We start from the raw sequence: 21,401 nt of genomic DNA on the forward strand, positions 1-21,401 counted from the left end.
AACTAGAATTTATATAAACAGGCCAAGACATAAAATGCTGACCTAATGTGTGTGGATTAGTACTGAAACACTGTGCCATAGCTTATGCCATTTTACACCAGGATATGATATAACAAAATAAGTTATGTTGTGAGGTTTGTTTTATTAGTCTTGAATAGTGTTGAATCCACCTCATTTGTGCTATTTCATGAATATTTCAAAGCTTACTACAGAAAGCCCTAACTAAACCATGTCTAGCAGTTGCAAAAAGTACGGTCAAGCCAGTCTTAGTAGGAGAGGCATTCTTTTAATATCTTTATATATGCCATCTAGAGCACAAACGGAGATGGCTAGGGCTCTGTCCATGTTTATAGAGTCCTTTCTGTGGTAAAAAGAGTATCATTCTTTTCCCAGAAAAGACAATTCACTGGATCAAAAAACAACTTAAGAAATAACCATCTTGAAGATGAAACTATAAGTTAATTCAACAATAAATACAATAGTACTATTTAAAGCAACCAAATAAGTTACCTGAGCAACTTCAGATCTACTAGTAGGACTTCATTGTTAGTGAGGTTTAAAAAGATTAACTAAAAGCATGAAGATAAAAGAAAAATGTGGTAAAAATGCAACTTGGATTTTTTGGGGTTTGTTTGTTTGTGGAGTTTTGGGGTTTTTTTGTTTGGTTGGTTTTGGTTTTTTTACAAAAAAGGAGACCCTATGCCAGATTGCTCTGATATTACTCTTTTATAGGTTTATATTATCTAGAAAATCATTTGAACTTAAATGAATTTTAAAATATCTGACATTGTACTAGAAAAAAAATGTTTATATGAATGGAACAAGGATGAAAACTGTTATCCACTTTGACATTCCTAACAGCTAGAAGGGCAGCAAAAGTTTGTTTTGAATATGGAATTACATGGGCAAAGTTATCTGTCTTCAGATAATTTTTACAGCAGCAAAAGTTAAGAATTTTAGTTCTTCTTAATCCTCAAAGAGGAGCAAGAAACCTAACTGAATTCAAGAATGAACTTGATACATTAAACAAAGCAATACCATTTGTCTAAGGCAATACAGAACTGGAGAGACCTTGTCCCTTTCCAGTCAGGGTGACTACTAACAAGCTTTCTCTGATGTTTCATTCAGATCGTAAGCTGGTGACATGAAATATTCTAGGATAAAGTACTGCAGTCTCACATCCATGGTCTTTTAAATCACATTGAAGGAGGACTCATCAAATCCAGTTAGCAGTAAACATCTGTCAGTTACCACTATGACAGATGTTGTAATTTTTTTAAAACACTAATACTATGATCTTCTGTTCAGAGTCACCATGTAACAATATTTCTTTGTTCAAAAGGTATGAACTGAAAGAAACTTCAACTAGAAAACCCACTGCTATCGTTATCTATGATAGAAATAACCAAATAAAATGCAGAGTAATTATAAACGCTAAAAAACCCAACCCTTTAGAAACAACCACCTTCCACTGTCCAGCAGGGAATGTTCAGACACAAAAGCCTGGATCCAACAGTACAGTGGTGATCTTCCACTGAGTGGACTCAAAGTCCAAATGCATCCATCAGCAGAAGAGACCTAGAACCAAGCACCCTTTCCCTTCTTTGATGGCCTGCACTGTTCTTCATATGCTTCAGCAGCTGGAAAGGGTCCAACACTACCATCTTCCGTTACACAGTCTCAATTTACACTCTTATTTCCCATCCAGAAAAGCCAGGACTGCTGGGTGGGTGAGGGGAAAGCATGTGATCACACAATTAAAGACTATGTTAATGCATGCATCTCAGGCAACTGAATTAAGACTTCACTGGCAGCCTCTAAGTGTTTAATTTTACAGACAAAGTTCCGTTAACATTTGTTTTTAAATTAACAAGTTCCCAAACATTTTAGATCAACTGACAGAAGGAGCAGCTTACCATCTTCAGCATGAACCAGCACTAAAAGAGGAGTAGACAGTTCAGGTGGTATTAATCTCACCTGTCTTGTAGGCAGAGAAAAACAGCTGTCTACATTAAAATAAAATTAATCACATGCTAAAAATGCCTTATTTGCATCAGTGCTTCTAAAGGGAGTTTAAAAAAAAATAGTACAATGTAAAACTCTACCTGTTAACTAAGCATTGTGTAAATCATATCTTGTCACTAGTTGCTTCTACCAAAAATATTCTCAGATCTTGTGCCTGCTCGAACCCTTTTGCCTTACACCATCTGTGTCCCAGTCCTATCTATTTCTATCTCACTTTCCTTATCAAACTGTCTTTTCTTATGTTGAGATAACTAATTTATAAGAAACTAATTGCATGCCTTGTCTATTTTGTTCCTACGGAGATTATCACATAAACAAGCTCCTCTGCTTACCTAAAATCTCAATGACATCGGCAAGAGCTCTTCTTACAGAACTGGGGCCTTAGTGTGCAAAGTTAATATGATGCAGAAGCACTTTCATTTATTTTCTGGAAATACATCTTTTGTGGAAAAGACTAAAGTAGCATACAGAAGAAAAAAAAAAAAGAGTTGAGGATATGGACAATATTCAAAACCTGATAAAAAGCAGAACAGACTCCTAAAGCCTATTCCAAGAACAGAAAAGAATCTATCAAAATTCTATTATACTAACGTCAACATTTTTATTCATTCATTTCAACTTCTCCAACAGAGGTAAAAAATAGATGACAAATATATAGCTATTGAACTTACATAGTGGGAACAAATGTCATAAAACAGATTACAAACACCTGGTGATCACGGGGTGGGAGGGGATCACAGCCTTTTTCTTTGTTTTGGATTTAGGAGCTGTTTTAGAACTTGATAAGAACTGAACAGTTATCCAATTTTTGAATGTAGAACTATATGAAAAGAGTAGCAATCTAATTCTATTCTTGAATGCAAAGAAGCAGGACGTCAACTAGACCTTCATCTACCTGGGTAGAAGGGCAGGACAAAATTTATCTAAGAAACAATACAAAATAAAAATGCTATTAACAGAGCAGTAACTGTGCCTTTAAAACAAACCCAATGGTTTTTTCTAATTACGTTATATGCATGAATTTTAAAAAATTAGTTCATGTTAATTTAGATTTCAAAATTTCAACAATAAAATTGTATCAGTGAACTTATCTAGATTTTAAATATAACTGTAAAAGAAAAAAGTAACTACATCAAAACACTCATAATACTCAAAAATTCCACCTCAAACAATGGACGCATGCATTATTACTCTGATTTTTTAAACCATACAGAACTAAATATTAGGTGAAGACCCTACCTTAGGCTCTTCGGAGTTTCACAGTTTATTAGATCCACAATAAAGCACAGCACAAAAGAATCTTGTTGCTAAGTATTCTTCCATGTTGCTGCTGCCGCTTTTGCTGTATTGCCAAAAGTTTCTATCTTTTCGCTTGGTGGAAGAAACCAGAGTGACTCTTCCTCAGGAAGTGCCACCATCTAAAAGATCTGGTACCTTCCCAAGAACTTACTGCAAAAAACAAAGTTGGTGTTCTGTCAGTGTCTGCTCTCACCAAAATTAATTTTGGATATTCTCCATACCAAACAATGTTCCTCAAGTCCGGTGATGAAGCTACTATAAAACTAAATAAGTATTCTTCTCAGAATAAGATTCTTTATGAGCAGCCATACGCATTCCATGCTACAGTTCCATTGTTCCACCATAACATATCCAATTTAATAGTTCCTTCTAGACATAATCACTTTCCTGCAATTTACTGAAAGTTATCAGGATTGGAATTATGGGCAGGGAGCTGCCAGACTGCTTCTCAAATCTGGATTAAAGGGAAGCCATAGAAAAAGATGAACTAGTAGTTTGATATCTGTATGATGGCATAAGGGTCAGTTTTTTCAATCCAGCACTGATATAAAAGTGCCATAGAACCACAGCCTCCATATGTTCTTTTTAATTAAGGGACTCTACTTGAATTTCAATATCTAGGACATAATGGTCAGTGTATTCTCCAGCACCAGCCTAAATTAGGAAGTTAAGGAAAGGGACAGCAAATTACAAAAATCACGATTTAATTAAATGCAGTATTGTACAATTGGGGCACTTAAGATACCACACTTCAACCGTGATGTTTTAAGTCAGACTTACCCTCAAAAGATCAGCTTTTTCAAAGTTTTCTATTTTCTTGCAAATCCAATTTAAACAACAATTAAGCTTATTTTAAAAATAATTTACTTCTAAATATATTTTAAAAAATTCTCAACATTAAGTTTAAATGAAGACAATCAGATTAAAGATATCAGTATTTCCATTATAAAGTTAAATGTGTAGGTAAAGCAGATAATTTAATTCAAAATTATGTTAAAGCACATTAGTCTTTGAAGTGGCAAGCATTTTCAGGGAAAATTTTTTAAGAGTCTGATTTAAACCTGATTTTTTTTCTTATAAAATAATTATTTTCTTACATCAGCCTTTCTGATATTTTTCTATTTCTTCAAAATGAAAGAACATTTTTAATTAAGTCACAAGCACAATGTTTGTTAACATGGTAGAATGGTAATATAGTCTTAATTTGGGTCATTCTATATAATCAGAAACTTTCACTGGAAATAGTTAAACACAAAAATATTCTTCATTTTAATGATGCTATGAGTTGAGAAACTAAGGTTAGAGTATCTAAGTTCTCAGTATTTTACTGAGGAACAGCACATTGCAAATACTCTAGAACAGCGTAAAGAGATTTACCCCGTAAAACACAATAAAACAAGTTGGAAGGAATATAAGATCCTTGTGGTTACAGAACTACAACTTCATTGGAATACACCAAGACATGGTGGGACAGCCTGACAGTTGGAGCGCTGCAAAGGATGAATACAAGAAGCTCTTCAGGAAAGACAAGGTGGGGGAGTGCCCTCTATATGCAGGAGCAGCTCAGAGGTATGGAGGAGCTCTTCTATTGGACAAACAAGAGGCTTGTTGAGAGCTTGTGAATCACGGTCAGAGTTTGTTACAGACAACCCAACACATGTGAGGAAATGGGAAAAGTATTCTTAAAGCAACTCTCAGCAGGCTGTGTATCACAGACCCTGGTTCTTACAGGGCACTTTACCACCACCACCCCAACATCTGCTGGAAGAGCATCACAATGGGATGCAAGCAGTCAAGATTTCTAGAGGGTCTCAGGGATACTGGATGGGCGGCACACGGGGTTACACACAGCTGGGTCCGCTATTCACTAACAAGGAAGAATTGGTCAGGGATGTTGCGAAAAAGAAAATAAAAATCAATGGCAGCCTTGGCTGTAGCAATCATGAAGTAGTGCAGTTCAAGATCCTAGGGGAGCGAGGAAAGCAAGTAGCAGAATATAGACTGTGACTTTAGGAGAGCAGATTTCAGCTTATTCAGTGAACTGGTACATGGAATCCCATGTGAGAAACTTCTAAAAGACAAAGGAACTCAGGAAAGCTGACATGTTATTAATGTCAGCATATTACAAGCACAAGAACAGTCCATCACAATACTCAGGAAAACGTGTAGAAATATCAGTAGACCAGCTTGGCTAAACAGTGGACTGATGACAGACCTTCAATGCAAAAAGGCTTTACACAGGGTGGTGAAGAAGGGACAGGTTACAAAGAAATAATATAGAAGCATTGCCCTGGTATTTAGGGATGTTTTCAGGAAAGCCAAAGCTCAGCTGGAGTTGAGACTTGCAAGGAATGTTAAAGTAGCTTCACCTGCTGTTTTTGTATTAAAAGGCTGAACAAAGAAAATGAAGGACCTTTGCTGAAGGGCAGGAGATTTTGCAACAGTGGACACAGATAAACCTGAGGTACTCAATGCCTTCTTTGCCTCAGTCTTCACCAGGCCTCTGACTAGAGAAAGTTTTCAGAGGAGAACTGTCAGCAGTGGATAAGGATCAAGTCAGGGTTTACTTGACAGAACTGAGCCCATATAAGTCCATGGAACCAAATGGGCTGCATCCAAGAGAATCATAGAATCATTAAGGTTGGAAGAGACCTCTAAGATCATCGAGTCCAACCGTCAACCCAACACCACCATGCCCACTAAACCATGTCCCTAAGCACCTCATCTACACGTCTTTTAAATACTTCCAGGGATGGGGACTCAACCACTTCCCGGGGCAGCCTGTTCCAATGTTTAATCACTCTTTCAGTAAAGACATTTTTCCTCATGTCCCATCTAAACCTCCCCTGGCGCAACTTGAGGCCATTTCCTCTCGTCCTATCGCTAGTTACTTGGGAGAAGAGACCAACACCCACCTCGCTACAACCTCCTTTCAGGTAGTTGTAGAGCACCATAAGGTCTCCCCTGAGCCTTCTTTTCTCCAGGCTAAACAACCCCAGTTCCCTCAGCCACTCCGCATAAGACTTGTTCTCCAGACGCCTCACCAGCCTCGTTGCCCTTCTCTGGACACGCTCCAGCACCTCAACGTCCTTCTTGTAGTGAGGGGCCCAAAACTGAACACAGTATTCAAGGTGCGGCCTCACCAGTGCCGAGTACAGGGGCACGATCACTTCCCTGCTCCTGCTGGCCACACTATTTCTGATCCAGGCCAGGATGCCATTGGCCGCCTTGGCCACCTGGGCACACTGCCGGCTCATGTCCAGCCGGCTGTCAACCAGCACCCCCAGGTCCTTTTCCGACAGGCAGCTTTCCAGCCACTCTTCCCCAAGAGCACTAATAGAACTGGCTGATGTCCTTGTAAGGCCACTCTATACCATCCTTGAAAAGTCATGGTGATCAGGGAAGGTCCCTGACAAATGGAGAAAAGCAAATGTTTGCAAAAAAGACCAAAAGGACAGTTTGGGAAAGCACACATTCATCAGCCTCACTTTGTTCCCTGAGAAAATAAGGTAAAAAGTCCTCTGAGGAAACATTTCCGGGCATGTGAAGGATTAGGTGGTGGCTGGTAACAGTAAGCATGGATTTATCAAGTGTAAATTATGCCTGACCAGTCTGTTTGCCTCCTATAATAAAATGACTGGCTTTGCAGATCAGGGGAGAATGGTGGATGCCATTTACCTTGATTGTAGCAAGGCTTTCAACATTGTCAGAAAATACTCTCAACATACAAGTTTGGATGTTACAGTTTGGATGGCTGGACAACTAGATGAGTTAAAAACTGGTTGGATGATCAGGCTCAGAAGGTAGTAAACATGTTGTACTGTATCTGGAGGCCAGTAACAAATGGAGAACCATAGGGGCCTATCCTGGAACCTGTTTTTTTCCTTTAAATATCTTTGGCAGTGACTTGGTGATAAAAATACATGCTCATCAAGTTTGCAGATGACACCAAATTGGATGGAACGGTCAATATGCTTGAGAGCAGAGCTGCCATGCAGAGATACCTAAAGAGACGGGAGGAATGGGCTGACAGGAACCATATGAAATTCAACAGGACATGCAGAGTCTTGGAAAGGGATAACCCCTTGCAATAATACAGGCTAGGGAGCAGCTCTATGTAAAAGAACCTGGGAGTCTTGGTGCATGTTCAGCAAGCTAACCATGAGCCAGGAGTGTGTCTTGGCAGCAAAGAAGGCCAACAGTATCCTTGGCTGCATCAACAGTAGCATAGCCAGTAGTCTGAGGAATGTGATTATCCCTTTCTAATCAGCACTCGTTGGACCAATTTTAGAATACTGCGTCCAGTTTTGGGCCCCCCAGTCCAGGAAAGACACTGATAAACTGGAGCAAGTTCAGCAGAGGGCTGCCAAGATGGTCAGGGAGACGTGCCCTGTGAGAAGCAGCTAAGGGAACAGCTTGTTCAGTCTGGAGAAGAGAAGGCTTCAGGGGGATCTACTAACAGCTTTCCAATACCTACAAGAAGGTAACCAAGAAGATGGAGCCAGGCTCCTCATTTTGGCAGTCAGTGGAAGGAAAAGAGACAACAGGCATAAATTGAAACAATAGAGGTCCCAACTTGATATAAGGAAAAAAACCACTTTTCACCATGAGGTGATTCCTGTGATTCAAGCCATGGAACAGGTTGCCAAGAGGGAGATTGAAAACCTCCAAGGAAGGAGACTGCACAAAGCCCTGATTAACCTAGGCTGACCCCTTAATTGACCCTGCTTTGAGCAGGATGTTGGACCAAAAATTTCCTGATGTTCCTTCCTGAATTATTCTATGATCCGAAGTTTAAGGAGTCCTATAGACAATGTTTTGCGCACGCTTCAACAACTTTCCAGCAACTTTAGAACACAAAACTCCAGGGCTGCATGAACACTATCCAATTAACTCAAACATGCAGCACAAGACCAGATAAAGTCTCATATGCTTTCTCTCCCAAAATACTACTGCATCTCCAGATGCAATCACAGCTTCACAAAGACAACACATAAGAAATAGCATTTTCCCTGTCAAAGGAAAGCTCAATGCACTAATCCACATGCATGATCAAGTCAAGCTGTATAACTTCAACAACTGACTGTAGAAGACTGCTCGTGGACCTGAAATGAAGACCCACTCCAAAGCATCACACTCGCTCAAATGTGTTGAATGAAACAATACAGCTAACTTTAAACAGCTACTAATGTGGGCTGTGCAATAGTGTCACCTAGTGGTCAGTGCTTACAGCGAAGTCAGGGCCCAATTCAAGAAGAAAATTTACTGCCCATCTACCAACTTTGCTACTCTACAAAATCAGTGGGGACTTTTAAAGTATATATATGCATATATACACACACACATCTATATGAACCAACAAGCGCAATAACCAATACGACAAATGCCTTTCCATCATTCAGTTTTAAGTCACACACGTCTTTTATGAACTTGAAAAAAGTCATTCCAGAAATAGAGTAAGTTCTTTCCAGATGCAAGAAGCATTATTGTCTGGCCTAAAAGAGAAGGATTTCCAGAATGATGGATTAGTACTGTACTTTTTCATTTATACCAACAGAAAAGAGTTTCCAGATCCTCAGGTATATAATAATCATCCACTTCACTGACAAATACCACATTGATATATTTCTTGTCAAGAAACAGGCACAAAAAGTAGAACGGCCAAGCTCTCTATTTACCGCATAAACATTGTCCAAGTCTTATAGGTCCAGAATCTGTAACTAGTTTTAGGGTTACAAGTTTTACAGCATCCCCAAACTTTAAGAAATGTTCATGCTACCGATTCTTGGAAGATTAGTGATTTTTTTCTGATCTTAGACATCTGGAAAATGAGGAGAGGCAAACTTGAACTATTTCAAAATTCCAGAGATTTGTAAGAAAGGTCGTTCCATTCAGTGACTACACCTTGAAACTACCAAAGTTCATTATATCTTTCAATTTCTCCTGCTATCAGGTCTGCTTACACTTTGTGCCATATTTGAATCAAATCGTCATAACTTTATTAAATTTCCACTCTGTTTGACAGCTTTCCCTTCCTGCATCTCATCTACTGTTCACTTTCTTAGCCAAAAGACTTGGGGATGAGAAACACATTTTTGTTATTCTCCATAGGTTAGCAGATACTTGGTTGCACCGTATCTCCTACCATGTTCAAAATATTCTTAAGCACATCCCATCACTGTCCAACATCTTCAATTCAGTTTCTAGGTTTCCAAAGCAAAGGAACTTGACTCAGGCAGATGAAGAAAGCCTCTTTTCAACATGTGTTCCACAATGACCTGGCATTTATTTGGCTACTTTGTATTTTATGCAAGTTTCATAAGCTCTCCACTGTAACAAGATGAAACTGAAATAACAGACTTCTAATTATTAAGTAAAGAACCAGAAATACTGCATTTTTCTTGTGGCATAGCAAATACTGAGACCTGGTTTTTACAGCTTAGCTAATCTCTACATCAGAGATACAGCAATATCACAAATAGGTTGTCCAGTTTGCTCTTAGATTTCTCAGCAGGCTTCTAAAGACTAAGCAACTGAAACTTTTGCTGCATTGTTGCTTTTTTCCCTCTGCTCTTTAGATTGCAGTCGTAACAGGACTAGAGAAATTTCTTCTGTAAAACTGCATCTTCTGGAATTCATAATAACTGTCACATCGCAGACAGGGCATACAGACAGTCCTTGCTCATATGGCTTACCAAACACTTAAGAAAAATATCTTTTTGTTCACCAATGTTGTGACCCTTACAGTTTCTAAGCTGTATACTAGTCCTATAATATTTGAGAACTTCAGCATACTAATGAAGATTCTTTCAAAGACGGCCAACTGATTGGTATATTTCTATAAGCACTGAGCTACTATATAGATACATATATAAAAACAATAGTAGTATATTACATCATGAGGTTATAAAGCCCATATAGAGTACAAGAGATACTAGAAACACCGCAGTAGAGCTAGCTTCCATTCTTGGCCAGTGATACAAGCATCGACACCTACATGTATACATGCAACCTAATTGTATACATGCAACCTAATGAACACGCCAGAATCTGATGTTAAAGAGATTTATAGCCCAGAATAAGCGGGACAGCAGGTACAGCAGAGAAAGCAACAGACTAAAAAGCTGAATGCTGAAAAGAATTTCCAAGCTCTAGAGAACTCTCCCAATTAGAAACTGATAATTCCCAGCAACTATCCCACTCTGATTTTTCTCACATGCCTTAAACAGAAGGGTAATTAACAAGATGTAGCATTTTATGAAGTTACACTTTGCTGAACTGTATATACCTGAAAAAGTGGTCTTTCCACCCTAAAAAGTAAGTTCATGGACATAAATGTTTTTCTATTTCTCATTTTTATCAATGTACAGTGCCAGATATGATTTAAATAAAGAAAAAAGCATGCATTAGATGTTGAGTCAAAAGTTTTCTTTAACCTCCATCACAGACAGCATGTTGAAATGAAGGAACAAAACAGCAGAATTAAAAAGTAAAACAAAAACTGCGAAACAACTTCAGAAATACTTCCCACTTCCAGTTTCAGTGCAATCTGGACAATAATTTAAATAATGCTTATGGTTTGCTTATAACATTTTGTTTTCAACTGTGTGGAATCGGACTCAATTCAAACTAAAAAAAAAAAAAGATTCTTTAGTATCAAGGACAGAACTATTACAGCTGATTTGCTAAAGTTTTGTATAGAAAAATTACTGATTATAAATGAAAAAAATTACTAACTTCTATAACGCTTAAGAAAACTGCTCTTCTCTCTGTACTAGTGCCAGCACTTAGCAGTTCAAATTCCTGTGTTACACTTAGACTTCTCTCTAACTAATCTCACATTTATAAGCCTGCCTAAAAGGCTAACTTCAGGTCTTCAAAAACATTCAAAATCAGTGACTTCACCAGAGCCTTCCTAAGAAATAATTCTTAGGCTTCACTTATGTAGTTAAAAAGAAGAGAAAAGAAAGGCTAAATAACCAATGTCATCATTTGTCAGCAGCAATAAAGACTCCTTTATATAAGGGTATATACAATGAAATGACAAAAAGGAAGTCATTAACAAGCAAGAAGTAAAGCACATATCAGTTTATGTACTTACTAGACCCACAAGATTGAAATCTTTGAAAGTTCATTTACAACTAGGGAACTAACCAAATAGCCATACATACATTGATTTGATAAAAATTTAATACAAAGAATAACCTCAAAAAATCTATAAGCTTACTGCAACTGTTTTTCAAATATTTGTATTTTCTAATAAGGTTTAAGTTGTAAACATTTACCCTGAATTATTTGACAAGGAAATGATTAGGTTTTCTTTCATTCCCCCTCCTCGAGACACATGCACAAGAAAAAAAAGGTGCTCAAGAAGACAAAAATATAACAGAAATTCTATTACCTTGGATTTAAGATTTCACCAACAATTTCTTGCAGCTTGTCAATAAAATTAACAAAGTTTGAAAGCCCCTTTACATGGACTCTTAAAGGATCAAATAATGAAGATGCACAGCCTCTTCCTCCAAGTTCTACGGTTCGGATAAAAGATGTTGCCATCTATTAGGAGAAATATTCAGAAATATGAAACTGTAGACATACGTGAAATGTATGCATGTTGAAGTGAGCCTCTCCTACAGATTTGCAAACAGTGTATAACAGCTGGTTGATAGCAGAAATAATTTAACTGGAATCAATAGAATACCTCTTAATGGCAAGCTTTGTACATCTCACCATAGATATTTGCAAGATCAATACTTAAATAGTGCAGCAGTATAAAAAAAAACACAAGCCAAAGCAAAAATGACCCACCCAGCTAAGTTGATATTTACAGTGGCCTTTTGACAGCTTAGAAAAAACTTCATTAACATAGGGTATAGAATTTTTTTGTTGTTGCTACTGTTTAAATGCTCGTGCTGACCTCACAAGAACTATTCTTATATTCAGAGGGCTGTCTATGACCCAAGAACAATTTTAACAAAAGCATGTGAAAGTTTACTTCAGTAGTATATTTATTTTCAGAGGTGCAAATAAAAATAATGTATACTCAAAGCTTCTGAAAAATTATGACAGTTAAGGCTTCTATCATCACAAGTACCCAATTCTGAAAGTTTCCATATATTTTTATATGCTATAAAGACCCTGAAAACAAGAGATGTCCCAAAAGCAGTACGCCTTAGAGGACAACCCCTCAAATTTTTAGGCAACAGTCAGAATCAAAAGCTTAGCAGGTCTCCAGAAAGGTGAAAGTAAAGATAACAATCCAATAAGCTTGACACAGATACAGTAATATTAATTCTACATATAAATTTTAATTTCAGGCTATACAGCTAAATCATAAAGCTCTTGGGACTGGAAAGAGTACAACTGGAATTACTCTAGCAAAGAAAGCAAACCTGCCAGTATTCCTGCCTTTGTGCTAAAGATTTCCTGTGGATCAAGTACAGTTCATAGGACCTTGCCTTCCCAATGGAAAATATTCCGGCTTTGCAAGGTTTCTACAGGACACAGATGCCAGAAAAGACGACTTCTTTACACGGTAGAGAAGTTTCCCCTCTGGCAACTGTGAGGAAGAGGTAATAAATCCAGTCCAAACACATACTTTTTTTTTTTTTTTTTTTAATACAGTGTTAACAGAGCATTAGGAGCTAAAATAATTAATCCTGGAACGGAGATTTCACAAATTTTCCATATTTATTCAACCATAAAAATCTGAGAATGCAGCTGCTTCAGTGACTGTTACATACCCATACTGTTTTTCCTTGGTCTGCTGTTGTCTGCACTGAGGCCACTGTGCACACAAAATTTGATTATTTTGAATATGAGGGACTACAGTGGTTCTTTGGAGAAAGAATTCTTACTCATCTTATTCCAACTATTTTTGAGATGGCTCTGTGCTGACTATAACTACTGTAAATGTAAATGCACCTCACATACCAAACTAGATTCTTTAGCAACAAGCCTCTGTAAGCACTGCACATTGATGCCGTAGCTTTTTAAATTCCTATACAAGAGCATTGAGGAAAGAGTATACCACTGTCTCAAGGGGTTTTTTCCAGCTCTGTGACTTTGAAAATAAAATGAGCAGGAATGTCCCATATCAATCACATCTTGAAGAGTATTTCAAGACTGATCAAGCTGCAAATGACTGGAAAGCATTACCCTCCCCAACTTCTGAGTCAAAGCTGAAAAAATGTAATATTGCCCTTTCAAATTTTGGCCCCTGTTCTAGCATACATGTCAAAGGCAGGGTTTTGTCACCAAAAAGCAATTTGTACACAGAAATACTTTAGGTTCCAGGTGTCTCAAGTTTAGCAAATGCACAGAAAAATGCTGTTTTACTATTTAACCAAAATACATACTTACAGCACTTTAAAACTGAAACGCATTGTAATGCATTGTTAGTGGCTTGGTTTTGTTAATGTTAATACTACTTTATGATATTTATTTAACCAAACCTCATTGCTTTTAGAGGTATTTGGTAAGCAGCAACATCTAGTCTAATGCCTTCTTTTCTTCCTTTGTCTTTTTTCTTTGATGTGCATACTCATGACCTCACTTCACACTATTTACCAAGATTTCAAAATTTTAAAAGCAATAATAAATAGCATATCTTATATTAATGTTTAAGATGGCAAACTTTTTCAGGATTTCAGTCACTGTTTGGGATGAACAGTCTCGATGCCCGTTCTTACGGTATCACATTTTAAAGCTCTAGTTGTACACATGCACACAATTATTTTTCTGTGCATCTTTAGATCTCATGACCAAGCAAGCACCCATTCCTTCACATAGAGTCTCTGTTGTGTCTTTTTAACCTAGAAACCATGTTTACGGTGGTATTTGATTTGGCTTGCAAATGTCAGTCTTGCATATGAGATTAAAGCAATATTTTATGTTTATAGATCTATTTCATTGCCTCTGATCTACAGCAAGTTTCATTTGACACACATACCAGGAAAATGGACATTTTTCTCTTCTGTGAGGCATGTTTTAGGTTAGTGAAGGCTTCTCTACCAAGTCCTCTGTCAGGAACATTTAGAATATGAGCCAATGCCAGATCATCCTTAGAATTCACCAACAGGCTTAAATATGAACAAACACACTTCTTTGCCAGGACTGTCACCTGTATAAAAAAGCATCACACAAATTGGTCATCCCGCTGCTAAATTATGTTCTTTTTTTTTTTTTTAAGCTAATTAGATATGTACTGATATGATTTTTGGAACAGTAAGAATTTCACCTTGCATAATTTCAAAATGCTACTTTATGGGGATTCTGGAAGTATTGACAAAAGCAAGCATGATTAATATGTTAAAATGACGTATACCGTACTTGAATATTCACAAAATATTTGAGGGTTGGATCTCTAGCTATTAAAATTGGCTATCAATTTCTACTTACAAACCTCTTCACAGATATTCCTTTTCTATCCCAAGGCAAAATACTAGCACTATTAAACCACATAAGGATTTGTCATTAACTTCAAATAGGCTAAAATTTTAAACAACTCGCCAGCTCTGCGCCAGATTCAGTAATTTTTCCCTTGGCTCCCAGGGGATTTCAATCACAGAAACTCCACTGATTGAGTTTGGACATAAATTGTGACCCAGCTCCACCCACATAACCAAAATGTAACATTGTAATTGCTTATATTGCAGCACTGTTCTGGACCCTGTAAGAACAACAGTCCCAGAACTGAAGAATTTACAGTTTTGTCACAAGCAAAGAAAACAAAGACCAAAAAAAGGCCATTAACAAAAGGAAAGATAATGAGAAAACCTATATTTGCTATGGAATTTCTTCTTATTCAACAGGATGTATACAACAAAAATGGAGGCAGTAAAAAAACCAAACATGTATGTGTGACAGTCTGAAAAGATAGATTTAAGAGAAGGAAAAAAGAACAAGGAATATTTTTACTACACAAGTCAGAGCAGCAAGAAAGCCATTATGTTAGTGGTAGAAGTGCTATCTAGGGGAGAATCTTAGTCCAGAAAATATTTTGTTGTTCAGAAATATTTTGAGTTGTACCCAAATATTGAACTGAAATTGCCGCTTGTCATGAGAAAAGCAAATTTGGAGATGACTAAAGCTCCAGCATGTCAAGCATTGTTATACATTATTCTGAGATTCTGGGTTTGGGGGTTGAAAGGGTAAAAGGAAAGAATCCAGTATTCCCGGAAAGTCCTCCAGTCCTCTACTGGGACAGACAAACCTTGTTTGTCTTGTAGCACAAGCTAATGAAATGAAATTGAAGAAGTTTACTTCACCTACCACTTCACTTTGCAGCATTGGGCAAATCATTTAACTCTTAGTCAAGACAATGTTTGAGTGATGGTGTACTTGTAGAAAAATTTATTCCCTGGTGTTTCAGGGCAGATTAAGTCTACATCAAGTGCCTGTCATAAAAGGACTGTCTTCCAGAACATAAATTTCTGCACTTAGCCCCATACACACATACCTACAATATACTCAAGTGATACAGAGTTTGAATACATATGTTCTGTTTTTTTAAACCAGCAACATTTTAATACCAATAACTGGAAAAGGAAACCATGTTATATTTCATCTTTTCAACATATACAGAACATTGCAAAAGAGACAGAAATAATTTTTACCTTCACATTCTCCTGGCCCTGTCTGTTGACTGGTGTAGAAGGAGTAGAAAGAACAGAACCATTATTTTCTTGTACATTCATTATGCCAGAAATAAATTCCAACAGTTGAACCTTTAATAAAAAGATTGAACTTAAATATGAAGATGACTAGAAAGCAAAACTAGTATTAAAACCTGGTGAAACTATGTCTCTGCCAGTTTGCTAGGGTTTTGAGGCTAATGCAGCCCTTACAACCTATTTTTGGTTTTAGTCTTTAAAAGTACAACTGTTTTAGCAGAGAAATGAGGTGTAAGCTTCAAATTAACTTAGAAAAGATATCCCAAACAGTTACGTAATACACTTGCACTAAAAGCATCTACTTATGTTTTGGAGAACATTTAATATGTTATACCGTGTTTAGGAAGAGCTCATTAACCCACCCAAGTTCTCTATCTTCCCCATGAAAACAGGAAGAAAAAAAAAATTAAAAAATTGCAGTTTCCATGCCCTTCCTGAACTTCAGTTGTCCTTATAACCTCTTTTGTGCCTAATAATTACATGAGTGTTTGAGTGTAGGTTCTCTGAACCTTTAAGGAAGTAGGCAAGCTTGTTACAAGCATACTTGTCATAGAATCATACAACAATTTAGGTTAAAAGGGACCTATAGGGATCATCTAGTACAAACCCATGCTTGAAGCAGGACCAGTTTGACCAGGTTGCTCAGTGACTTGCTGAGCCTAGTTTTTAATATCTCCAAAGATGAGATTCCACATCCTCTCTGGGCAATGTGTTCCAATATTTGACCACTTTTTCCATGGAGAAAGCTTTTTTTTCTTACTAGGGCTGGAAGGTGAACATTTTTAATCGTGCTGTAACTAGTAGTTCATGGTATGTTCGTAATATATCTCAGTTCAATTAACATTCAGTTACTGATATAGCTTCCCTCATATTAAAATGACCATCTAATTAAACACACACATCAAATTCAGAAGATGGAATAAACAGTAATTTAAGTCTGCAATGCTGAGAGTGGGCAGTAAAAGCAGACTATTAACTCCTTTCTAATTTTCATTAGAAGCTAGAAGTATGTGCATCTAAATGCAACATCCGTTAATTTTTTCAGTATCAATATCCACTGTCTTTTGACCTTTCCATGCTCTAGAGAGCACAGAATCAACTAAAATCATGTGGAATGCTTGTGTTTCAAACATATCTGAATTGCTACTTACATATATTTTTATCCAATGACATAGAGATTAATCAAATTCATTTTTCATAGACTTTCATAGTCTAAGAGTGGAATACACACTAGAACTTCTCTAGCCTAGAGCATGGCCTCACACGCAGTGTCATAAAAACATCAGAGCTGCAATAAACTGCAACAGAGCTGCTGACTGAGTGGCTGAAGTGGAACCTCTTCTGGTTTCTGGAAAAATCTAACATGGAACTACATGTATTATAAGGAAGTTTTTGCTTTTAAGAGCGTGGTATTTTTAAAATTATAACCATTAAAAATATTTTGATTGTGTATCAACATACAACCAAAACTCCATGACACGTATTAATCACTAAGCTTTGTTCCAGTCTTATCAAATCTCTACAGTTCATTTTTCAGTTCCCTTTCTGGCAGAGTGATATACTCATAGAAGAGCTGTGGGACCCACCTATCCAGCAGGACAACTGAAAGAAGTAATTTTTGAGTGAATTTAAGATCTCTTTAAAAGATTTAGTAATTTAAACTCATCTGCTTCCCCAATAGAAGAGCAAAGTAACTTGTGAATAATTTAGAGCTCCTGTGTATATTTAAAAGTGTCATAAATCCATAACTGGAATAAAAAAATATGTCAAAACAATATCAGAGATCAAACAAACAAAATACTTACAGGGGCTATGCTTTCATCTTCAGATACAAGTCCAAGACCATAGCACATCTGATATATGTCTATTAGATCTAACATATTGCTTCTTGCTAAGAAGGCATGATAGGCTTCTTTTAGGTCAGCATAATTTTCAGGTTCTTTCATGTTTTCATATGATAATCCCAGTTTGTCATGTAACAAATATTTCCAAGCTTCCAACACATCACTAAGTGATACTGTGAAATCTCCATGGTGCTAATAGAACAGAAAAAAGCAAAAATATTATGTTTTGTGTTCAGCATAGCTTTAAAAATTACTTTAAAACAAGCTGCATATATATATTTAAAAAACTATTATAAACTAAATATTTAAGTTTATAATAAACAAAGTCTTACTTATAGTTGAAGTTCTTCCAGTGCTTTGTCTTTACAGTTGAGTTTTGTTATATGCAGTATTTCATAGAATCATAGAATAGTTTGGGTTGGAAGGGACCTCTAAAGGTCATCTAGTCCAACCCCCCTGCCGTGGGCAGGGACATCTTCAACCAGATCAGGTTGCTCAGAGCCCCGTCCAGCCTGACCTTGAATGCTTCCAGAGATGGGGCATCCACCACCTCTCTGGGCAGCCTGTTCCAGTCTTTCACCACCTTCATCATAAAAAAATTTCTTCCTTATGTCTAGTCTAAATCTACCCTCTTTTAGTTTAAAACCATTCCCCCTTGTCCTGTCGCAACAGGCCCTGCTACTTGTTCCTGATCTTTAAAATACCAGGTATGTTTATTGAACTTTACTCATAAGAAAAGACATATTGACTTTCACAGGACTACTGCTTACATAAAGTTATTTATTTGCAGAAATAGTTTTCAGTATGGCAGGCATTTACATCCCAAAGGCAGTAAATATAGCTCTATTATGTTATTTCAAGCAGTAATCTGGGAAAACGTGCCGTGTCAAAAAAAAAAAAAAGTTTTTTTCCTGTATTAGTATGGTTATACTTTAGCATAACATTGATAGTGTTGCTACACAGATCTAACAAATACATTAAAGCAATGCACACCTATCTGTTACTAGTACCATAACTAACATAACTATACAGTATAGGCTACAATATTATACCCAGCTTCTGGCCCACTCTCCCTGTCAAAATTATTAGATTACATTCCATGTGCTCCTCTGCCTTCTCCCCAACCTCCAAAAAGGAAAAAAGAATTACAGCTTAACAGAAAATTAGCAGAATTAATAGAGATTAACAGAGAGTTAATTTAAAAATGCAGATAAAGTGGGTAAATGACAAAAAATACGTGGGTACCAAAATAACTAACAGCATTTTATTCGCAACTGAAGAACCTTTTCCTATTCCAAGCAAAAAAGAAAATTCAAATTTGTCACAGAGTAACTTAAGAGGCTTGTATCACAGTTAGAAGTCCCTGTCTTTCCAACTCTTGAGATGAGTGCTCTGTTGACCTTTGGTGGACACAAGCAGAAAACATATCAACAGGAATGACTAAAATCATGTTTAATTTACATATTAGTTTATCATATTTTTTTCAAAGGATTTACATCAACGTGGAGACACCTGCTATTACTACATTTATATGTAGGGGTGTATTAAGTAATCATGCCTAAGCACTTCTTAGAAGAGTAAATGCTTAATTGTAAAGCTTGCAGTTTTGTTGTAGTTCTAAACTGAAAGGAAAGAAGGGAATAAACTTTTCATAAGTTATCTCTACATGGGAGAACAGAAGAGCCTAAGAATGAGAGAGACTGTACATAGTCCATAATACCACATGTAATCTCATTTATGAAGCAGAAGTAACTAAAGAACCAAAGTTGTTAGCAAACCTGGCATGGTTGGAGGTTACAAGTATGGCAGCAGGGCACAAATGGCAAACAAAAAGGTGAAAGTGTCACAGCAGATAGGAACGGATAGTGGAGCTGGAATTCACAGAAATTTAAAAACAAGCTGAGTGTCCTGGTTTCGGCTGGGATAGAGTTAATTTTCTTCCTGGTAGCTGGTACAGTGCTGTGTTTTGGATTTAGCATGAGAATAATGTTGATAACACATCCATGTTTTAGTTGTTGCTAAGCAGTGCTTACACCAGCCAAGGACTTTTCAGCTTCCCGTGCTCTACCGACTGAGAAGGCTGGAGGTGCACAAGAAGCTGGGAGGGGGCACAGCCAGGACAGCTGACCCAAACTGGCCAAAGGGATATTCCATACCATGTGACGTCATGCTCAGTGTATAAACTGGGGGGAGTTGGCCAGGGGGCCGCTGCTCTGGGACTGGCTGGGCATCGGTCGGTGGGTGGTGAGCAATTGCATTGTGCATCACTTCCTTTGTATATTCTTTTATTATTATTATTTTATTTCAATTATTAAACTATTTTTATCTCAACCCACGAGTTTTCTCACTTTTACTCTTCCAATTCTCTCCCCAACCCCCGGGGGGGGAGGGGGGGAGTGAGCAGCTGTGTGGTGCTCGGTTGCTGGCTGAGGTTAAACCACAACAGCAAGTAAGGGACAAAGCCCTGTTATTTGAGTCACAAACTGAGTGGTGTGTTACTGAAGGAAGTAGGATGCAAGCCAGCTACTATCCGATTGTATCAGTAAGAAGCTAGAGGAGAGAGCAGTTATTGCTGCCCTCTAAGAAAGAAATAATTAGGTACAATACATAATCCTATTTGTTTAATCCCTGACATTGTCTTTTTTACTTTCAGTAAAGTACTGTTTTTTAAACCAAGTGATTCACCGTTGCGGGGGGGGGGGGGAGCCATCCGCTCACTGAGCATCAGACATTTTAATTAAGTTTTCCAGTTCAGCATGGGGGTACAAGAACTGCAAGAAATCTGAGCCTGCCTCTTGTGGCTGCCAATAAAGGAGATGAGTGTATTGTCAATGGTTAAAGACTGTAACACTGAGGAAGCCAGAAAATCAGTTTCAATCCCAGTAAGTCAAGCTATGCACAGGAAGAAAGTAGTGCATTAAGATGCTACTTATATAAGTGAAAATACATAGTAGCAGAGAATTCTGCTACTAGTTAGATTGAGCTAAAGGTAGCAGAGACAAAACACAGGGTCTGGGATGCAGGATTACATATATATTTCTGGTCTCTGTAATTCAGAATTTGGTCCTTTATTCACTAATTACTTGTTAACCTGTTTTTCATCTCTTTACAACTGACCCTGGACTTTCACCCCTGTACTGTTCTCTGCCTTTCCAAAATTCTAGCTAGGAGTTGCTAATCTCCCTACACACCCATACCTCATTATATTCAGTGCCTGTTTTCACCTTGCTCCCAGATCTTGGTGTCTTATCCAATGTCCATCACAATCTCTGTTTTCCCATAGCCCTGTTTATTGCAGACCTTTCCATACTACCATACTCTACATTCTCTCTATGCCAACTTCCCCACCACCACTTCCTCTTTCCCCTGAAATCTGTGACTTCCTTACTACTTGCTCTTATCCCCTTCTGTCGTGGTTTAACCTCAGTCGGCAACTGAGCACCACCCAGCCACTTGCTCACTCCCCTCCCCCCGCCCCCCGGTGGGATGGGGAGAGAATGGGAAGAGCACAAGTGAGAAAAACTCGTGGGTTGAGATAAAAACAGTTTAATAATTAAAA

At 37.5% G+C, this 21,401-nt stretch overlaps 1 protein-coding gene across 1 annotated transcript in view; it reads right to left on the reverse strand.

Moving 5' to 3' along the window:
• Window positions 1–21,401, reverse strand: part of PARPBP (PARP1 binding protein) — a 62,699-nt gene that overhangs the window by 25,797 nt on the left and 15,501 nt on the right. The window contains exons 3-6 of the mRNA XM_076328742.1: window positions 17,804–18,034; window positions 15,942–16,052; window positions 14,276–14,446; window positions 11,726–11,880 (exon numbers count right to left, since the gene is read on the reverse strand). Coding sequence (XP_076184857.1) covers window positions 11,726–11,880; window positions 14,276–14,446; window positions 15,942–16,052; window positions 17,804–18,034 — 668 coding nt within the window. The remainder of the gene's footprint in view (window positions 1–11,725; window positions 11,881–14,275; window positions 14,447–15,941; window positions 16,053–17,803; window positions 18,035–21,401) is intronic.

Source organism: Aptenodytes patagonicus, chromosome 1 (assembly GCF_965638725.1).
Source record: "Aptenodytes patagonicus chromosome 1, bAptPat1.pri.cur, whole genome shotgun sequence".
NCBI lineage: Eukaryota > Metazoa > Chordata > Aves > Sphenisciformes > Spheniscidae > Aptenodytes > Aptenodytes patagonicus.